This window comes from Pseudonaja textilis, chromosome 2 (assembly GCF_049901715.1).
Source record: "Pseudonaja textilis isolate UNSWEBS1 chromosome 2, rPseTex1.2, whole genome shotgun sequence".
NCBI classification, from domain to species: Eukaryota; Metazoa; Chordata; class Lepidosauria; order Squamata; family Elapidae; genus Pseudonaja; species Pseudonaja textilis.
The window spans coordinates 41,311,583-41,334,443 of NC_141991.1; the positions used below are offsets into that span (position 1 = coordinate 41,311,583).

General features: G+C 37.3%; 1 protein-coding gene across 2 annotated transcripts in view; it reads right to left on the bottom strand.

Annotated features, from left to right (window-relative positions):
- Positions 1-1,709: 1,709 nt before the first annotated feature.
- LOC113451283 (protein SSUH2 homolog) overlaps positions 1,710-22,861 on the bottom strand; it is a 34,378-nt gene continuing 13,226 nt past the window's right edge. For both annotated transcript variants that reach the window (XM_026722655.2, XM_087923718.1), the window contains 10 exons: positions 22,504-22,564; positions 19,795-19,924; positions 18,199-18,259; positions 15,013-15,137; positions 14,268-14,330; positions 11,568-11,653; positions 9,459-9,551; positions 7,318-7,423; positions 5,914-6,024; positions 1,710-2,838 (listed from right to left, as the gene is read on the bottom strand). In XM_026722655.2, the coding sequence (XP_026578440.1) occupies positions 2,698-2,838; positions 5,914-6,024; positions 7,318-7,423; positions 9,459-9,551; positions 11,568-11,653; positions 14,268-14,330; positions 15,013-15,137; positions 18,199-18,259; positions 19,795-19,924; positions 22,504-22,564 (977 nt within the window). In that variant the 3' untranslated portion in view covers positions 1,710-2,697. The remainder of the gene's footprint in view (positions 2,839-5,913; positions 6,025-7,317; positions 7,424-9,458; positions 9,552-11,567; positions 11,654-14,267; positions 14,331-15,012; positions 15,138-18,198; positions 18,260-19,794; positions 19,925-22,503; positions 22,565-22,861) is intronic.

Genomic DNA, 22,861 nt, shown 5'->3' on the forward strand with positions numbered 1-22,861 from the left:
GCCAGAATTTCTTTTGCTAATCAAGGCAAATGTAGTGAGTTGTATCCAATTTACAAGCTTTTTTTGCCACCATTGTTAAGTGAATCACAGCAGTTCAGTGAATGACATGGTTGTTAAATGAATCTGGCTTCCCCCATTGACTTTACTTGTCTGAAGCAAGCAGGGAAGAACACACGTGATGACCACATGATTCCAGGATGCTGCAAACATTGAAAATACACGAGAGTGGGGATACTGCAATGGTTATAAGCAGGACAAAAATAATTATAAGTTGCTTTTTTCAGTGCTGTTGTAACTTCAAATAATTGCTAAACAAATGGTTATAAATTGAGAACTACCTGTACTTGTTAAGTAGGGGGGAAATTACAAAATATCTGAAAAATATATGGCTACATATTACATGAAACAAAAAAACCCCACAACTGATCAAATATTATCCCTTGCTATCACCATCATCTTCCCAAAATTTTGCAATGTATCTGATAGAAACATTTACACAGAGGTTCCACATTCCTTATGAAATACTTGGCTTGATCTATTTTTTGTCTCTTTTTTAAAACTTACTGTGTATGTGAATACAAATTACATGAGCATTAGTTCTACAACAGCATTATCCAGTGACCAATGTAGGAATTAAAATCCGGTCCAGTTCCAAGCCGAGAGAAAGGCGCTGGAAATAAAATGGAGGTGGATTAACTGCAAGTGAAGGTTTATTCAATTTCCAGAAATTTCAGTGACAGCAGCAAGGTTTCTGGGGTAGCTGCTAAAATGGCTGAGTGAGTGGATGAATTTTTATAAGTTTCTGGGGTTTTGTGTTTGAGATGCACTACATTGGGGGTTGTACAATGTAGTGAGCCTTCTGCCTTTTGCTGTTCTGATGGTGGTGACTTAATCCTATTATGTCCTAAAGGTGATATCCTGTCCTTAGAATTTGGGTGGGGAATGTAGATTTTAGGAATCTTTCTTTTTCTACTTTTAATCCCTTCTGGGGAAGCTGGGCTGAGGGTGTCTTGTTTATCAATAGGATGGCCTGGATTTCTTAATGGGCACAAAATATTCATCTCTAAAGACTTTGGGCATCTGCTGGATGCTGCTTCCTATAGCAGGAAGACTGTTTCTACCTTTTTAAAGATTTTTCTCCATTTCTCCTTTAGGAAAATATTCTGTCTTTTTTAATATTAAGAATAAAGAATATTTTAAACTGGGGAGTGGGAGGAGGCTATGTACACCAAATTAAACATTGAGATAAATATATCCAGTGAGCTTAATGGTAGAATGAAGACTTAAACCAGAGTTTCCCCAAGTACTTTTAAACACTACAATGTGCTGGATATTTAAAGAGTGTATTTATTTTATTGAATTATTTCTGTATCAAATTTGGACACCACTCATCTCACTCACAAAATACTTTTTAAAGTGGTACCATCTGCAAATGATTTTCTGGAATTAATACCGTCATCATAGTTTTTTTTTTCTCATTTGAAAACCTGATTAGGCAATTAAGCTCACATCCTTAAACTTGTTCTAACATAAATAGAACAAAACAAAGCAGCCTGTTACTTTCTGATAACATTGTCTTTTATTTATCTACTTTTGAAAAGGAGCAACATTTGGGAAAAACACTATTATTGCACCATAAAATAATAAAGCATAAATAAAAATAACCAGACAAATAATATTTTTTAAAAGTAAGAAACAAGATGCCACACTTTATCAAAACAGTGCTGAAAACTTTATTCATGGGATAAATGGGAGCTAACAAATAAAAAGCGGCAAATGTTTGCTTTACCATAATAAATGTTCTGATATAAATCACAGCTCTTCACTGAGCTGCTGTTGACATAGAGAGGTTTTTGTGATTTATAGTTTGTTTAGTTTTAGAGTACTGCGACTGAAATACTATTTTGCCTTAAACAGAGAAAACATACAGAGAAGATTTTTGACATGATTGCACACTGAAAGCACTGTCGTAAGAAAATAATTCCTTAAGCACGACTTAGCTTTGCAGACTTTTTATGGTAAGTCGGGATCTTGAAAAAGTAGAACATTTAATAAAATACAGGGATTATCAACTTCAGATTTTAAATTTACAATACAATTGGAAAGAGGGGAAAGGAAAGGCCATACAGTCTGCAGAGTATAGAAGTACAGTCCTCCAGTCCCTGGAGGGACCAGATTAGGAAAGGCTAATATAACATTCAATTGCCCTATTTTTTTAAAGATATACAGTACATATTATGGTATGCATTGATTTCTGAGATGCAGACCTCACCATGCTGACTGATGTAGAAGTTTGCCTATATAGCTATTAGTGGTAAAGCTTGCCTCCTACACACAACACTGATAAGCAGCCATCATTGGAATACACAACTTCTCCAGTGAACGTCCTGGGTAGAAAAACAACTGAATGGGGCTCATGAAAAGTATCTAAATATTTGAACTGCAAAATATACAAATATGCTATTTCAAGGTACATTAGACTTAGTAGTTTCCTTCACTTTTCATCTGATTAATGGATTAGCCACACATTCTTCTGAACAGAGAAAACAATGTAGAGATTCCTCTGGATGGAGCAAATAGTAACATCCTTTTCTGCATAGTCCCTGCACAAAAATAATCCAGAGAGATGCTGTAGAGATTAAAAGCAGGGAACAGCTATGTAGTTTGATAAGGGACTGCCACTAAACTGGTTCTTTTTCACAAGATTGAGCAGCAGCATTTTGCAGGGTAGTCTTTGCTGTAGACTTTATTCTCATTGCCAAAGACATAAAAGGAGTAAAGTTTGCCTTTCCATTCATATTTAACTTTTGTGAGTGGCACCAGCTCAACCGTTTGTCTCTGCAAAAAGAAAGAGAAAAGAGTTATATATTTCTGAGATCATTTATATCCTCTTCAAATGTGAACTTTACAATTTAGGTACTAGATTTAAGATTGGCAATTAAGACTGTCTAAGGTTGATATGCAAAAGGCAGGCCCTTCCCAACAGGGGCTTAAAAGTTATGGAATTCCTTTCCAAGTGCTTATACTTTTTCCATTCAGTACAGGCATTTAGGTGAGTCTCTTTAATGTTCCTCTTAAGAGAAAATCAAAGGAGTTTATGTTTGCAGACTATTTTTGTCAAAACAATCAATATGGTATTCTGATGCACATATGACACCTGTCTGTAACTCATCTTGTTTTCTTTGGAACATCAACTTGAGAGGACATTGCTTGTTTAGAATACCTTGAAATAAAAAAGCAGTAAAGTATGAGCCCAGTTTATGAGTGCTCTGCTCTGCATATTTCCTTTTCCTTAGGAAACACACACAAAACAATTGGAATCTGATATGCATGGTGAGGTATAGGCCATTTCATTCCCTTAGCCTCCTATAACTAGCTGGAGGAAGAAGAGGAAGGGAACTAATGATTTGCAAGCTCTGTGTTAATCCCAGCATCATTTTTATGCCATTGCACTATCCCAAGACCCAGATCTACTGAGATTCCACTCTCAAAATTGAGGGTGGAAATGTGTGATGAAATGTTGTCCAGGCGAAAGGAGTGCATTCCAGAGGAGCAAAAGACAATGCTGTTTAGATAGCTTGTGTGAAAGAAAGAGGGTGAAGATGGTTCCTGCCTAATAGTTCCCAGGACATGTTCGATGGTACAAGTAGCCTGCTTTGTTTGGCAAGATATCTGTCTATAGGTGAGGAATAATAAACAAATCTGTGTAGAAGACTCACAATGTGGCTTTCTTTGTTTTGGGAACCTGACAGAAAAGGAAGAGGAGGCCAATCCTTACAAACAAGCCATTTGTAGCCCAGGGTTTTTTTTTTTTGGTTTTTGGTTTTTATTTTTTTAAGATGGAAAATGGAATAGAAAACCTCAAGGTTCTCCTCAGGGGTTCTTCAAAAAGTATCTCAGCAAGGCCCCTTCCTACCTTGACCATCCACTTCTTCACATCTGGAAGCTTGATGCCAGTTTTCAATGGTTATGGGTTTCATAGATATTTTGTTTTATTACAGATATTGGTTTAACTGTTGATGGGGAGCCACCCAGAGTTTGATATAAGATGGGCAATTATATAAATATTTTCAATAAATAATGCAGGCTGAAATCATTCCCACATTACAAGGGAACCTTTTGTAAGCCTGTGGAAAGAAGGGTGGTAGAATACAATCCCTAATTCCTAGACAGAGAATATTTCTACAACCTCCAATTTTGCTTCCATGTGATGGAAATCAGTTGTGTCAGTTCCCTAACCAGGCAGCTCTTTTACTATTCATGGATGCAAGTATTATAAATTTAGAATCATTGTCAGTTTGTAATCTTTGCAACATACATCACTTGAAATATTATCTCAGAAAAACATGCTGGTGGAACACTCTAGTTTCTTTTGTTTTTTAATTCTCATTGTTCCCTCCTTTCCTTTTTGCTTGTTGTTTAATAAAGGCAAAAATAAGAAAGAACAACAAATTTCCATACATGATTCACAAGTATGTATATTAACTCTGCCAAAAATATTGGAACAAGCGTGCCTATTTGGGGGGGGAGGTGAGGAAATGTGTTTATATCAAATGTCTGTATAGTATAAAAACAATTGAGAAATTAATGTGACATTACTTAGGAAAAATAGTATGCTATTATTTTACCTTTTTTAACAATCTTTAGGTCATACCACTAGAAACTGTGACCCGAAGAATTCAAAGAACATTTGAAAATTTACATTTTGGGATATTTTCAGGTGAAAACAACTTTCACAAAAAAATTCAAGCCAACTTGTAGATTGTGACTTTTAAATATATTTAAAATAAAAATCAATGATACATTAATGATGTTATCTAGTTTGGGTAATCAAGCATTTGCTAGAAAACAACCAAGCTCATAGAGCACCAAGGACCCCTCATATCAATTCTGAGCTACTCTCTTTTATTGGAGGAATAATTTCTTGATGTTTAGCACTATTAAAAGTGTGTCCTTTACACTTAAAGCAAAGAGCTTAAATAATAACTAAATATTATTTCTGTGTTATCTAAGACCAACTGTGCCATGAGAAAAAGATGAAGTCTCCCAATTCCCCATCAAAGTTTTATGGAAATAAGTTTTATTTTTTGTTTTTGTTTTTAAAGAGGAAGCCTTTTGCCTCAAAAGTTAGTTTGGCTTTTAAGCCTTCTGAATAAAATATTGGTGATGATACATTATTTATTTTTCTTTTTACTGATTTATTTATTGGTGGACAAGGAAATCTTTTTATAAAGGATCAAGGTTAGAGTTACCAGATTTTAGATATAATGGACAAAATTTGCATCCAGACATCTCCTGAAATAAAGACAAAACACACTGTATATGAAGTAAACTGAATAGTTCACTAAGCCCGCATTATTTCCATCACTTTCCATTATATGTGTCTTATTATTAAGTAAACAAATGCTGTTATTTATGTAATTTGCAGTAATTTGTGTCATTGCATCAGTACATTATGCAAGTGATATAAACCGACATAAATTGATATAGATAATATAAAGGTAGATTACATGGATATTTGGGGGCTAAAGTACTCTATTTCTTAATGGTCTATTAAAGTAAGATTTGGCTTTATTATTATTTTGCAGAAGTTAAAAACAAAAAAGGATAAGAAAACTACACTTTGATAAATGAAAAAAAAATTAATCTGATTGCAAAATATCCTGCAAAAGGAAAAGGAAGAGTAATCTAACTCAGAGTAATCTAAGATAAATTTTTAGATAAATCTAAGATAAATTCTTCATCAATTTGAAATATCCCCTCGTACAAATGTTTTCCAAACTGATTGGAAGGAAAAACAAAAGAGCTGCTTAATAAGTCAAGAAGGATTTTAAATAAAGTGAACATGAAAATAATGAATAAAAATGAAAATAATGTTTCATTTTTAAAATAGTTGTTCTCTTTGGCACTCACCTGTTTCAAGATTCGATGCTCACCTGAAGCAAACATCATTTTGTGCTGAGCAATGCTTGTCCTTGAATAGTCTTTAATGGTTGATTCTGGGAACTCAATTATGGGACGTACCTGGTATGCAGATAAAGGCCAGAAAATACTCTTTTTTGTTAGATTATTTAGCACTTTGGACTGACCTACTGTACAACGTGACTTCATAAAACTGTCAACTTTCTCTCAATAAATGGTTGGAATTGTATACCAAAAAAGCATACATCCATCACTAAAAATTTTTAAAAATGTAGCTGTGGTTGTCTTATCTTTTTGTACAGAGGACATGAGTAGTCTAAATCAGTGTTTGTTAATCTTGGCACCTTTACATATGTTGGCTGAGGAATTCTGGCAGTTGAAGTCCATACAGCTTAAAACTGCCAAGGTTGAGAAACACTGGTCTAAATCATTGTGTGCAAAATTAAACTATGCTTTTGGCCAGGAGCATGCAAAAGTTTCCAGATGTAATTGTCAACATCTTCCAACCAGACTAGAAAAATTCTGAAACATTGGAGTCTACTCCAGTCAGAGTTGGGAATGCTGAGCTAGGGGACTTGCTATTATACATATGTGTGGGGAAACTCTATAATGGGATAGAGCGATCCCTTTTGGGGTGCTTTAATAGATTTTTGAGCTGAACAAAGGATTGAATGACCAATAAGAGCACTCTAGCACTCTGTTCTACCATTCTAGAGTGGTCTAACTTCCAGCATTCTTTTATAAATACAGTTAGTCTTCATTTAGCAACTACCCTGTTTAGTGAGCACCTGGAGTGACTCTTTGCAGTTGAATGGTGAAAAAAAATCACTTTACAACCAATCCTCACATTACAGTGGTGAAAAATAATTTTAGGACCTATTCTCACATTTATGACCTTTGCAGGTCTTTAAGGCAAAAGAAAACTGAAATAAGAGCATAAGCACTGTTGCAGTTTCACATAATTGTCAGAATGTGCACAGCTTTACTATGTGAAAGAACCCAGGAGCAATAACAGCAAGCAGAGGTTTGTAAGAAATAGTGGTTTTATCTACAATATATACTATGCATACACGTACTATAGGCAGAAGTCAAACACTCAGTAAATTACAGCAGGGAAGAACACATGACAAGAGAGAGAGATGCCCTAACAGGGCCTCTTATTATTATACAGGCTCTTAAAGAGATAACAACCCCCCCCCCAAATCTTGCTGATTCATTCCCATCATTACCTCAGTGCATCATTGCATCATCAAAGCAGCTGGTCAGTTCTTAAATCACTACCCTGACAATAACAATCACTTTCCTTAACAACCGACTTGCTAGTCTCAATTGTGGTTGCTGGATAAGGACCACCTTTAATCTTTGCATACATATTTGTGGCAGTATATATCTTACCAAGTTATATTCATCACTAAGTATTTTTCTTCCAGTTACTTCCTGCAGATGGTGAACTGGAAGTTCAGATTTGTTGTCTGCTGTGTATTCTAAAATATTGTTCTTCCTACGAAGGATAAAAAAATATATTTGCTCATTAGGATGTCAATGTAAAGGTGAAATTGACTGAGTACATGTTAAGTTTGACAAGATAAGATACAACTTTAATCTCATGTATATCTTCAAGATTTTATAGAGACATATTGCAGATAAGTGTCTGACAGAAGTGCACTCTTGGGCTGTAATCCCTTAATTCAATTACTAGCAGTAAATCTCAGTTAATTTAAAATTGGGGCAAGGGGATTATGTCTGGGTAAATAATATTTAGTAAACAAATATTCAGCTTGCATTTTGAATCCATTCCACGATACATTTGGTTAACTACCTAAATATATTTTTCTTCCAATGATTAAAAGTCAGTAAATGTAGAAAAAAATGATATTCCAAATTCAACTGAGGCATATTCAAGGAGGGATGCTAAAGTATCAGAGCATATAGAACTAAGCCACAAAGTCTATCTTAGATATTTTTTACAAAAAGAACACTAAACAGAAATCCTAACATTATAATTTGATTTGTTTTAAAGTGGCCTTACTCAGGAGTGGGATTCAAATTTCTTAACAACTGGTTCTGTGGGCATGGCCTAATTTGTGGGTGTGGCTTGGTGGTCATCTGACTGGCTGGGCATGGCTTGTTAGTAAATATTGTAAATATTGATGTAAATATTGATTTTTTTATTAAAAAAAGAGCAAAAGCAGGCAAAGCAGGCAGGCAGATTGAGTGGCTCCCAGAATCACAGATTCACTCAGAGATTCATTCTCAGAGATTCATTCTGCAATCTGCTGCCTGAGTCTGTCACATAAAATTTGTTAGCAAGCAAATTCACAAAATTAACTCAAAACACACCATGTATGTAAATATTGATTATTTTTATATAAAAAGAGCACTTTTACCCAAAATCAGGCAAAGCAGGCAGGCAGATTGAGTTGTTCCCAGAATCACAGATTCACTCAGAGATCAATAATTCTGCAATCTGCTACCTGAATCTGCACTGAAAAATAGAAGCTTCAGTCCTAAGGAAGGTTCAGCTCTGCTTTTAGATTAGCTAGAAAGCAAGAAATCCAATGATTTCCTGCTTTCTAGCTAATCTAAATCTCCTGGCACAGCTAATAGTCAGCACAGCTGATGGTCAGGAAAAAAAATTAAAATAGCAACTTACAGAGTTACAAGTTGGATGGCGTGCATGCCAGTTAAGAAATGAGTGGGCAGGATGAGGAGGGGAGGGGCCAGCCAGTGGCGTGATTTGCCAGTTCTCCAAACAGTGCAGAATCATAACAACCAGTTCTATAGAATAGGTCTGACCAGGTAGAATCCCACCCCTGGCCTTATTCCAAGTCATTAATAAATTGGGATCTTTCCTAGTAGCAAATTACATGTGCAAAGTACTCTGTATTAAATAAAAAATGGTTTATTAGAACATAGAATCATAGGGCTGGAAGGGACCTCAAAGGTCTTCTAGTCCACCCCTCTGGTTAAGGTAGGAGACCTTATATCATCCCAGTCACATGGTTGTCCAATCTATTTTTGAAAACTTCCAGTGATGAAGCACCCACAATTCCTGGAGGCAAACTATTCCTCTGATTAATTGTTCAGAAAATGTTTCCTTACTTCTAGTTTGGATCTCTCATTAACAGGCATTCATCCATTACTTGTCTGCCCTCAGTTGCTTTGGAAAATAAGTAAGTCCCCTCTTCTCTATGACAGCCCCACAATTATTGGAAGACACTTATCATGCCCACCGTGTAGCCCAGAGATCAGAAGCTTTGTGATTTAATCTTAATAATTTTCAAATAAATAACACTTAGATGAAGGGACAAAGTACATATATAAGAGCTTATGAAATAGTTTTGCTTCTACACTCTGGCAAAATATGTGTAATCCAAAATCTTATGCACCCAAGAATCCATGATGGGGTTGGTCATACTGGGGAATATATTATTAGGACAAAGAAGAGACATATGGCCCTTATAGGCCTTCTTAGATGTACTTTTTCCTCCAGATGACCAAAGAGACAACATTTTTTTTTTTGCTTTATATCTTACCATGTGATTGAAAGTTCAGTATGATATAGCAATATGCCTTTCCAATCGCAACGGTAACACATGAGCCGCCCATTGCCACGGCAACTGAAGCAACTGTGAAAGAGAGATCAATGTTTAAATTAGACCCTATGATATTGTAAGTTTTCCTCTCTTGGTAAACAGTAAATTATTTATCAACTTTCTCATCATCACCATAATTTTATTTCACTTACAGAGTAGTCTAGATCAATACAAAACTAAATTTGCCATCAGTAAATACATCAATTTAGAATATAAAAGTGCCAAAATTAAAGGTATTGTTCTCTATCTATCACTATCACAAACATCTAATATCATTAAATAATATGGCTATATAGAAGAGAAAAGATACAATGTAAAATATAAAGTGTGGTAAATACTGATAGATGCAGAAGATAACTTAAAAATACTGCAAAATATAAGAAATAACTAAAGCTTAGCATTACTAACAAAACTATGAACATTATACCTTTTTGTTATAAATATAAAGACTCAGCTTATTTTCTATTAGAAATAAAATGAAAATCTCTAATCAGGACTTATGAGTTGTAAATGAGATTTAATTCAGTTATTTAAATTCTTGTAACCCTATCACTTTTTTCAATCATCTTATCAAAAATAATTCTTTAATAAGAAAGAAACACTTTCTATTTTAGATAGCTGCCAAAGAACCTGATAAATATGGCACATATGCTGGGTTCATACAATCCTGTTTGTAAAATTTTGTATTATCTATACTTCTGAATCAGAAAGAAATATTTTCTGCTAAATTTAAAGCTTTTTCCATCTGTGGCTTTTAAATGAGCCTTTAAAAAAAATGCCTACAGATGGTTTGATTTCAACTCCTGCTGTCTATTTCCTCATGCAGCTGCCATATTGGTCCAGCAAATTCCCCAGGTGAAAGTTAGCCCTCTTGTGAATCAGTTTTACTAGAAAATGATATAATCATTCCATTTTCCCAAACCAAAGTAATACAGCAACAGCAGCAAAGGTGCAAAGGCCATTTGATCTGCTTGTGATCAGGGCCTATTCTAGGAAAGAGGCAATGGCAAGACACTTCTCAAAAACCATGCCAAAAATCATGAAGGGATTTGCCCTGGCAATCTCTAAGAATCAAACATCACTGAACTAAAGGAGGAAAAGAAAGATACTATTCTTCCTAGTCCACTGATTAGATTCACATTTCACTGAAGGAATATTACTGCAAGTGATCTATTTTCAAGGGGACAGTGAATGAGGAGAAATCCTGAATGTTAGATCATATATATCTATATATCTATATCTCATTCTCATCCTTATAGTCATCATCTATCAACTGCAGGATAAGGGCCTCTCCCACATATTTCCAAGCAATACGGTCCTGAGCTTTCTTTTGCTAATTGTGTCCACAATACTTGCTGATGTCATCACCACATCTTGTTATAGTAAGTCTCTTTTGTGGATGCTTTTCATCAAGTGGGATCCATTTTATGACTGCCTGGGTCCACCTACTATCAGTTCTTGCTCTATGACCAGCCCATTTCCATTTCAGTTTCAATTCTTTTACTCTCTTGATGATGTTGCATATTTTCATTTGTTCTCTCTCTATATATATATATATCTATATCTATAGATAAAGGTAAAGGTTCCACTTGCACATATGTGCTAGTCGTTTCTGGCTCTAGGGAGTGGTGCTCATCTCCATTACAAAGCTGAAGAGCCGGCGCTGTCCGAAGACATCTCCATGGCCATATCTAAACGCTGAAGGTGCACAGAATGCTGTGGTCCCTATTATTCTACTTGCATTTTTACATGTTTTAGAACTGGTAGGCTGGCAGAAGCTGGGATGAGTAAAGGGAGCTCACTCTGTGATGCAGTGCTAGGAATTTGAACCATCAAACTGCCAACTTTTCTGATCGAAAAGCTCAGCGTCTTAGCCATTGAGCCACCTTGTCCCTTATACCTATATTCATACCCTATACCCATATCTATCTATATCTATACACCCTTATCTTTTCTGAAGGACCTAGATGAGGTATGACAACCCAATAAAAACTTACAATAAAAACTATTATAAGAATAGATATGAAGTTTGGATTGAAGAAAGCTTACCGCTTTTTTCCTGTGCCTGAACACCATGAGCAGGGACTGTAGTCAGATGAATTGAACCCAGTCTGATTACAAGCTGAACACTTTTTCTATATTTGAAGAAACACAGTATAATTTAAATTTATTTTTATGAGAACAATGACCTCATCAACAACAAGTGGCTAAGTTCTACATTATTTTTGGTGGTCTACAATAAAAGTTATCAACCCTGAGATAAGACCAGTGACATTCAAATCAGCATCAAGAATACCAAAAAGAAAAGCTGTCTTGAAATGAGTATTTTAGGGCTTCTCAGAAAGGTAGCCAAGAAGCCAACCTCTCCGCTCAACAGGGAACAATGCTCTGCTTTGAGAGATAAGCTGGTTTTACGATTCAGTGCACATGCATCTTTTATTATAAAGGACAGTCTTTTAATAAGAAACCTATCCTTTACATTTATTTTTCAGATACTCTCTTTAGTCCTTTACTTTGGGTTATTTACCATATAAATAGTGCCATTAGGACAGTCTTTCAAATATATGTGAAATATATGAAAATTGCGTTGTCTTTTTACAATAAATTTACTCATTTTCATTTTAGATATTTTCATTAGAATATATGTTTTCCTAAATTTTCTTGATTTTGCTCTCAAATTTTCCTTTGTAAACCAATATTATAGCCACAAACAATTAGGGTTTTTTAAAATCATTATCCACCTCTTTCAGATTTGTCCGTATTTCAGGTTGTCTTCTATTTTTTCAAGAAAATACTGTCTGACCACTGTAACTCATTACAAGGTGCTGGCTATCACCTTTAAAATCCTTCATGATTTGCATTTGATCTAAAGTTAACAGCCAAATTTGCAAAAAGTTTTTATTTCCTATAGATATGGAATACATACTGCAGTTTGCCCCTCCCCTCCATGAATGAAAGACCAGGTCTCTTGAAGCTGAAACACAACCATCCAAACAGAGTCAAATTGCCTGGTTACAGGTAGTCCTTGACATACAAACCATGTATTTAGTGACCATTCAAAGTTACAACAGCACTGAAAAAGTAAGACAACTATTTTTCATGCTTATGACCACTGCAGCGTTCATGTGAACAAAATTCAGATGCTTGGCAACTTGGCGACTGGCATGTATTTTTGATGGTTGCAGTATCCCACATGTGTCACTTGAGATCTTCTGACAAGTAAAGTCAATGGGGAAGCCAGATTCACTCAACAACCCTCTTAATAATTGCAGTGCTTCACTTAAAAACTGTGGCAAGAAAGGTCATAAAATGGGGCAAAACTCACTTAACAACTTAACAATGGAAATTTGGGGAATAATTCTGGTCATAAGTTGAGGACCATCTGTATTTGTATCACCTATTTTCCTGGGTTTGGGATGGTCATGTTGTCAAGCCCGAAATTTTATTTAGCCCTATATCTTAATCTTATATTCCTTTTCTTTCTCTTTGTTGGTTACAGGGGGGAGGGTTTCGGGCTCCCCACATTCCTAAGGTAGGAGGAGTGGTTAGATAGTGAGGATTGTTTGGCTAAGTGACTTTTCCTTCCCATGGGAACAGAAGGGGTCCCTGCCGAGACCTGGAGGTGGAGATTGATGACACCAGGCAACGTTGATTTACTACTATTGGGGAATGTGACTTTTGGAGGCTGTTTCTACTTTCCAATATTATGTAGTGTAATTCTGGTTTATGTCAGATCCGGAATACAACAGACTTTGCCAATTTGATGCTTACCTAAATAAAAGAATTTGTCTTGGAAGATGGACTTTACTCATTTCTTTTTAAATAGATTTTATCACTTAGAAAGCTGACATTATTCTGGATCTCACAACAAAATCCTGACTATGGGAGGAGATAAGAATGGATTTTAGAGTAGATTTATCTGAGAGTTGGGGAATACAGTCATTTGGACAGTTGTGGATTTATTTTCCAAACAAGCTCATTCTGTTGCATATCCAGGCCTACTATCAGCAAGGAAATTATCCAAAATGTTTGTTAATCAGATATTCTTCTTCTTCTTCTTCTTTTTCTTCAGCGTTTGTCTCGCGCTCGGGCTAGGTCCGCCAATGTCCTTGAGTACTGCTTCCACGCCTCTCTGTCTGCCACGTGTGTCGGGTCTGCCTTCGCGATCTCTAGATCAGCCTTGATCGTGTCCATCCAGCGTTGTTTAGGTCTACCACGCGGTCTCGCTCCTCCGACAGTCATCTTCATTACAGATTTGATGATGGATTCTTCCTTGGCGCGGCTCACGTGGCCGAACCATCGTAGCCGGGACTGCCTCATGACCGTGGGGATGGGCACGACGTTGAACCGTCTACGCACTTCTTCGTTCCTGACGCGATCGAGTAGGGTGAGGCCTACCGACCATCGGAGCATTCGCATCTCCATTATCTGGAGTCTGCTTTCGACTTCTTTGGTCGTCGGCCAGCACTCTGCGCCGTATATGGCCACGGGGCGCACCACAGAGTTATAGATTTTCGCCTTCAGGCGCATCGGCATCTTCTTGTCACAGAGGACGCCCGTGACGGACTTCCATTTGCCCCACGCTGCATTGATCCTGGCTGCCACCTATATACTGTATATATAGATTGCATGGAGTACCTTGCATCACTTGGAAACCTGACACATGTATTCCTTCTACTCACAATTTCTGCACAAAAGGAAGCACTGATACCTGACAGGAATATTGTAATGTTTCTTGTGCTGACTTACTGTGCCTTTTCCTTTACATGATTGGCATGTAGTTGCACCATGCCCTTTGCAGTTCTGACAATTCTGAAAGCAAAGCAAAAGATATGTAAGGAAATCATTATAAAGACTCTGTTGACAGGATAATCCTACTTGACTTGAGAATTAATATGCCCAAGAATCAATTTTTATAATTTTTCTTAAAATAACAATAGACCTCATCAAGAAGACAACAGATTCCTTTCCATATTTTTTTCCTTTGACATCCATATGGTTAATCCATTTTATCATGCCTTAGGCTTCCTCCAAACTATGTATTTCCAAATATCAAATGCTCTATGGGAGTCTTGTGGATATCTCTACAAATGTAAAAAAATCTCCCAAAATGATTGCAGAAAGCAATTGTCCCTTGAACTGAGTATTAATTTTCCTACGGAAAAAATCACAATTTCTACTTAAAATCCCAGGCATTACATACTAATTGAATCCCTCAAGGCTATTAATAGCAATGAAATGTGATATGGTTCATATGATTCATTTTACAATTTGTACAAGAGTTCAAAAGTTAACATTTAGAACTTGTAGCTGCTTACTTTACTCGGAATTTACTAGGATTTACTACTAGTTAGATTTAAGTTGCCATGTTTGAAAAAAAACATTGTTCTGATGGACGATGTATTCACAAATCTGACATGGTTGCCTTATTGAACACACTAGAAAAACAGCATAAACCTGTAACTCTAAGAAGAGTAAGAAATATTCGTTTTACCCCCAGGGAGTATGAGTGGGGCATTGGGATATGCATTTCACAGTCTGTAAACAAGGGAGGTGGATCCACGGAGATTTCCCAGGGGGTGGGCGGGGATGCAACATCAGCCGAGTCCACAAATCCACCTGGAAGACACACAGTCAATCAGAAACTAAATGACAATACAGCATGATTGTGAATTGCATTCCTTTATGTATCTTGGCCTCAAAGTAGACATAGCTACAACTGATGATATATACTCTTTTAATAGTGTTCCATTAAGCAGTACAGATATTTTTAAAAGAAACATTGAACAATGTACCATGTATGAGTAATGTAGCAATTTTTAAAAACACATTTTAAAAAAACACTGTCCAGAGCAGTGGTTCCCAAACTTTTTCAGTCCACCGCCCCCTTAGTGCTACAAACTCATCCTCAGTGCCCCCCACCAGGGACGGGATTCAAATTTCTGTGGACGTGGCCTAATTTGAGGGCATGGCCTGCTGGTCACGTGACTGGGTAGGCGTGGCCTGCTGGTCACATGACTGGGTGAGCGTGGCTTGCTGGTCACGTGACTAGGTGGGCATGGTTTGGTGACTGGCAAACCAAATACAAGTGGTCCTCACTTAATGGCAGGTTGCTTAGCAAGTGTTCTAGTTTATGACTGGCCTTCCCAGAACTACTTGGCCTGCTTTTGGAGTTTTGATAGCCATGCGCACACAGACACACACACACACACACACACACACACACACACCCTTCTAACCCAGCTGGTTGGACTCGATATCTCATTCACTTTTTCCTCCCTCCCTCCCTCCCTCCCTCCTCTTTATTTCTTTTTTTTTTTCTGTCCCTTCCTTCCATTCCCCACCCTCTTTCTTTGTCTGTCCCATTTTCTTTCTGTCTCTTTTCTCTTTCTTTTCTTTCTCTCCCTCTTTCCCTCTCTCATGTTCACCCCATTGACTGCTGCACGCTCCAATGCAAGAGGTTTAATGAGGTGAGCCTGTGGGGCCTCGCTTCAAACGCAGCTGTGGTGGGATGTTTAAAAAGGAGAGCAAAGCCACTCTGGCTTTCCTCCCCTTTTCAAACATCCCGCCGCTGCTGTGTTCAAGGCAGGCATGTCGGGAAAGTGGAGAAAATCCAGAAGGTACGTCGGAAAAGCAGAGGAAAGCCGAAGTGGCTTTGCTCTCCGTTTCAAACATCCTGCTGCCTTTGCATTCGAGGAGAGGCCCTGCAGGTTCATCCAATTGACTGTTGCACATTCCAATGCAAGGGGCTCAATGGCACCCCATTCCAATGCAAGGGGCTCAATGGCACCTGCGGGGCCTTGCTTTGAACGCAGCAGCAGCGAGACATTTGAAAAGGAGAGCAAACCCGCTCTGGCTTTCCTCCACTCCCGCTACCACTGCATTCAAGGCAGGCATGTCGGGAAAGTGGAGGAAAGCTGGAGTGGGCTTATAGAGTGTAACTCACCTAGATTAGATGGTGGTAGGAAGGCAGGGCGGGCAGGCTGGTTGGCTGGTGCTGGTAGCAATGGCAGGTGGGAAAATGGAAAAGGAGCACACATGCACTACATAAAGAGTGCCTGGGCAGGGTGGGCAGGAAATGCTGTCAGCGATTGTTGCGCATGTGCGCAATGTCATGCATGCACAATAAGGACTGACAGCAGAAAATGGAGGAGGGGGCAGGGCTGGCCAGAGGCCCTTTTGGCCGGTTCTTCAACCTAGTGGAACGGAAACAACAGTTCTTGCAAACTGGTAAAATCTCACCCCTGAATTGTGCCCTGCGAGAAGCCCACCTCCACCACCCCCTGCCACCTCTTAGCACCCCCTGCCGGCCCCCTTGCCTCTTACCGCCCCCCCTAAGGCATCCCACCACCCCCAGGGGGCGGTACCACCCACTTTGGGAACCACTGGTCCAGAGTCACTCTATGAGGGAGATGAGCAGTCTCTAAACTTGATATATAAACATAAATAAAGTAAATGTTCCCAGGATCCCTTCAACAACTTCAGGATATTTGGGGTATGATGTAAAATTACCGAACCGGTAGTTACACCTGTCAGATCCCACCCCCTGATTATAAGGACTAGCACTGAAAATAACCAAGCTCAGAGGCCACTAAGGACCCTTCCTTTTGAACCCTGAGCTGCAAATATTCTCCTTTAAAGTATGTACATGTCTGTAATTACTCAGAAACTAACACCTCTGCTGATAGAAATGAAAGTAAAATTGTATATTGTTTGTCAGTTGGAAAATGCCTAAAAACTGTGGCAGTTTTCCTAAACTGCATTTTTCTTTTTCTATTTTTCACCCTCAAGACCTCTTCACAATAAATAAGTCAATTCTTCAATTAAGTTGGGTATGAAAAGAAAGTCGGCCTGTGACCTTGATAGTTGAAACAGGCTTGCTCTAATTCCAGTCCAACTTTTTAACTCAGCCTGTACCAACTGGAGTGCCTCGAAGCCTTAGCTTGATGTCAGAAGCCCTTTCTAAAAAATAAATTTTAATATGATGGGAGAAAATATTAATGCACAATGAATAATCCTACTAATTTTTTACATGCAGAGAGAGACAGAGAGAGAGGCAGAGAGAGAGAGAGAGAGACAGACAGACAGACAGACAAACAGACAGACAGAGATAGAGAGAATGTTTTGGGCTCGTCTACTAAAGGTAGTCCTTGACTTATAACCAAAACTGAGCACCAAAACTGAGCAACAATCTATTGCTAAGTGAGGCAATTGTTAAGTGAACTTTGCCGCATTTTACAACCTTTCTTGCCACAATTGTTAAATGAATCTCTGTTGTTGTTAACTTAGTAATACAGTTGTTAAGTGAATTTGGCTTCCCCATTGACTTTTCTTGTTAGAAATTTGCAAAAAGTTATCAAATTACCCCAGAACACTGTAACCATACATGCCAGTTGGCAAGCATCCAAAATTTGATCATGTGACCACAGAGATGCTGCAATGGTCATGTAAAAAACCATCATAAATGACTTTTTTCAAAACCAATGTAACTTTGAAGGGTCACTAAACAAATGATTGTAAGTTGAGGACTACCTGTGCTTTGCCCTGGTTCCATTAAATGTAAATATTAGAGTGTAACCAATAGTATGACTATTTGGATTAGTATCTTGAAAAGTTCAAAGTGGTGATCTCTTGCAAAGGGATCATTCTGGAAATTTCCCCTCATTCCCCCATTACTCACCATAATAGCATTCACTAGCCAAGTGTGTGTCTCTACTTTCAGTGAAAGTCTCTAACCGATACTGAGAACAGAAAACAGCAAATAATTCATTAACTTGAAACAGAAGTCTTAATTCTTTGAAGAGAAATGGCCATCCTTGGAAAGCAAATTGGCTTCTGGTGTGGAAATCTCAGCCAACTTCTAAAACCCATCCCCAATGATTTGAAATGAAGCTATTGCTACTTTGTTTTTAATTATTCCAGTAAGTGTAAACTACTTTCATTCACCATGAAATAACTTTTCCTGCACAATTAAATTGTTAGAAGTTTGAGGTCAACTTGTTTACAGATATTGATTTTGGATTCTTAAATCAATAGATGCCCTTGGATGAGACCTTTCAAGGAATATATAATGTAAAGCAGGGATGTTCAACCCTGGCAACTTTAAAATTGTGAACTAGAACTCCCAGAATCCAATGGCTGCCTGGGGAATTCTGGAAGTTGAACTCCACAAGTCTTAAAGTTGCCAAGGTGGGATACCCCTAATCTAGAGGATACCATGACAAGTTGATTACAGGAATATGTACATATTGAATTCCAAAGCCCAATGGTACCACACTTCTTAGACCCTCCTTAAAGAAATGCATCTGTCTCTGGATTTGCACTGTAGCCAAACAAATGTATGAAAATATGCATTTGAATTCAGGTGGTCCTGCCAGGATGCTTCCAGGTAAATGCTTCCAAGTAAATGAGGGCATATAATTTGGGTCTGTTCTATAGTTGCCTCAAAATGTTTTCAATGTGATTTGGGGAAGAGGCATTATATAGCATTTAAAGATGTTCACACAATTTTGAAAACATGGAATTTATTGTTTTATCAAAACCTTGAAATGTATTGATCATGGAATACAACAAAATTGATGACATATCTTTATCCATTCTCTGCCTGTAAATTGATTCTTGATATACATTTTCATTATGGACAACTGAGTTGCTATTATATATCCATTTCAAATCATATTTTATTTTTTATCATTATGTTTATTCTTTTTTATGTGCACATATTGTTTTGTACTTGAACATGTCTCTCATTTTTTCCTCTTTGGTATATCATTGCAATATCTATATTTACACCTATATTATCTATATTTATATGCACACTTGTTTAGTATTAAGATGGGAAAATTCCAGAATAGATGTTTAGGCTTCTCAGTCCTGGTCACTCTTTTTTTTACATAAAACCTTCTTAAAATATTTACTTAATTGGAAATTAATAACACTAGCAAACTTGTATACATGTGCATGGTAAAATCTTACACACAGTTACCCCAAATGTTCATTGCTAAGATGAAAACTTCCTAAAGGATAAACAGATTTTTGATGCTGATCCTTCTCTCTAAAGTTCAGTATTGGTTCTCAGCTGAAGGTGTACTTATATTTTTGAATAATATTTCACAAGTGCTAATAATTATAACAAGAAGTGATGTTAGGGAATCTTGATATTTAGCACCTTTACTGAAGACAGCCTAAGAGCCGCTTTGCTAAAGCTCAGGCCAGACTTTCCACAGTTCAGTTCTCATGTAATGTCAGGTTCTCTAGATACAACTATGGTACATACTCTGAATGTGTTGAGAGGAGTTAGCTTCTGGACTTTTAAATGCTTTGCAGGGGCAGTCCTATAGCAAAACTTCGTTGCTGCGTACTGGCGAAATGCATCTTTAATCTCTTGTTCAGAAGTGAGGAGGGCACTGAGGAAAAAAATAGACAATACATTACTTCATTTGGGTTTGAAATAATTATTATAAAACTTTATAGCTTGATGTGTTATTTTATATAATGAAGCCATAACTACTATTCTCCAAACATTACTATTGTCCTCAATATATTTCCTGTGAACTGGATGGAATTGTATTGAAAGAACAATTGGGTTTACTCTATGGTATGTGTAGTCAGCAGCCAGGTTCATAGTATATGAAGAAGTAATTCCTGTAATCCACACTAATCCACTGTTCATTAAAATAATTTTAGGATGCCTGCTTACAGTGCTTCCATCTTCTAAACTAAGTAGACTAGACTAAACTGTGAAGGGTCCTTGGAGTTCTCTGAAACTTGGTTGCTTTCTTGCAGATGTTTTCATTACCCAAATGAGGTAATGTTATCAGCCTACCACTGATGATGTTACCTAGTTTGGGTAAGGAAATATCTGCAAGAAAACAACCAAACTCAGAGAACACCAAGGACTCTGCATTTCAACCTGAGCTACAAATATTCTCCTTTATTGAGACCAGACTCTTTTCAACTCTTAGTTGAAAACTAAGAGGTCGGGCATCTTAGTTTCAGAAATAAGATGCTTGCCCTCTTATTCAGGAAATAATACCATTGTTTCTTTAGAATAATAAAAAGAATAATATTTCTCTTAACAAATCCTCGTCACCCAGTCTTTTAGTATAGGTGCCCCAGTTGTGGAGGCTCTTGAATCTCCTTACAGTACTTACTTTTCTTTCAAAGCAACAAAATTACAGGTGCTTTAATGAAAACAAAATTTAAAGGAATGCAATATAAACATTTATACCCTATACATCCTGCATAAATGCCTAGGATATCTGGTATACTTACAACTTAGGTAAATTTTATTTTACTTTATCTCCCTCTTTGAGGGAGATAGGCAGTTCAGAAATGGTGTGTGTGTGTGTGTGTGTGTGTGTGTGTGTGTGTACATATGTGGGCATCGTGTTTGGTGAGATCAGTGTTGAGATGCTTCTGAATTGCCCATAATTGGGACTACATTTGTCCAATAGATTTCACATATTCTATTACTCAAAGGATAATCCTTTCTATATAAGCTTTGCCTAACATGTATAAAAGTATCCTCATTTGTAGGGGACTTACAAAAAGAGACTGTAAGGGACAGAGCTCCAGCTAGTTAATAACATTAACTTCAGAATTAAAATCAAGTCCTGTGGGCTTTTTTTAAAATAAAATTAAAAGGAGCACTGGAATTAACTACAGGGGTTTAAGATGAAGATTCTGTTAGCTAGGGAAAACCAAATATAAAGTTTCTTTTTTTTTTTAAGCTTAATTGGTATCAAAGCTAGATATAGCAAATAGTAGCAAATAAAGAAGGATCAATAAAGGGATCAATATAGAAAATCTAGAATGGTTACCATTTTCTAGGCACTTATTTGTTCTGACATATAATTACCAAAAAAAGGAGAATCTCTGGTGTTGTGAACAGAGTGACATATACCCAAGACCTTCTAGGTTGGGGATTTAGGGGCAGTGGTTTGATATGTATGTTATATTCAATGCAGAACACCTATCCCAGGTTGGACAACACTGGATTCCAAATGCAAAGAGGATTTTTTCTGGACATATTGAAAATGGTTCAATGGATCATTATTTTTCTTTCAAGGCAGTTCAGGTGATTCTGTTACATTCATTCTATCATGAAAAAATCAGTGCATAGTCTTGGTAACACAGTTGAAGTGAAGAGATTGTCTCCATGCTGATGGCATGACAACCAGGGATGGGATTCTCCTGGTTCGGACCAGTTCGTGTGAACACCTAGCTACAGTGATCCAAACCGGTTCAATCCAACGATCATGTGGTCCCACCCACCTGCTCCTGCGGTGTACTCACCTATATCTACTCAGCTGATTCACCCAGCAGAGCAGATTGCCGTGCCTCAGCTGTGTTGCTTACTTCCCTGAAGTAACATTGAAGGTAAGTAATTGCAATAGCTGTGCACGCACACACAGCGCACAAAGCACACAATTACAGAACCAGGTTTTACACCAGGAGAATCCCACCCCTGATGACAACATGGAGTGGAAAACCAAGCTGTATAGATGAGTTCTAGGCCAAGGAGTGGTTGAAGTGGTTGAGTACTATTATGAAGCATCTCTTCCAGCACTACTATGAGAAATTAAGGAAATGGGGTTTTAATTGGTTTGATTAATTTTAGGCCTTAAAAGAAAAGTATATAAACACTGAACAAGGATAGATAACAGCAAAACAAGGCTGAAGAGACATGTAACTACTTTGTGTCGTAGACACACACACACACATATACACACTTTACTGCAGGTAATCAATGAACTAAAAAAACAATGAAGGAAATAATTCCGTTGGCATATGATGCATTTTGAAATAATGAGATCAGAGGGATTGGAATAAACATTGTATCTGGTTTCTTGGAACCATGCATGTAAAGAGGAGACATGTGTAGGAATAAGTTCAAGATATTTTTCAGTGTTTTTATCAATACTACTATGGTTAGTCATCCTGAGTAAAACAGCAGAACAAAGTTAGTCTAATAATATCATACTTTGAATCACTTAGATGTTGAGATGGCTGTTGATCAAGTAAACCAGACACAGAATTGTTTCCTGCAATGCAAGAAGAAGTAAAATAATAATAAGTAACACAGGAAATTTTCTTCTTTTCTTTTACATCCATTCCAAGATAATATAAATGGTTTAAGCCACTGCAGGAATTGAATCTTGCAAAAATAGGTTATGTGTGTTTATCCTCCAGATATACTGAAGCAATTGTAGCTAATAGCAATGGTATGATGATTGACAATCCTAGAATTATAGGCAGCCGGGAAGCTAACTATGATAGAAATATGCAGAGATCATTATTCAGGCAAAATGGGGCTGAAACATATTTTAAGTCCAGAAGAT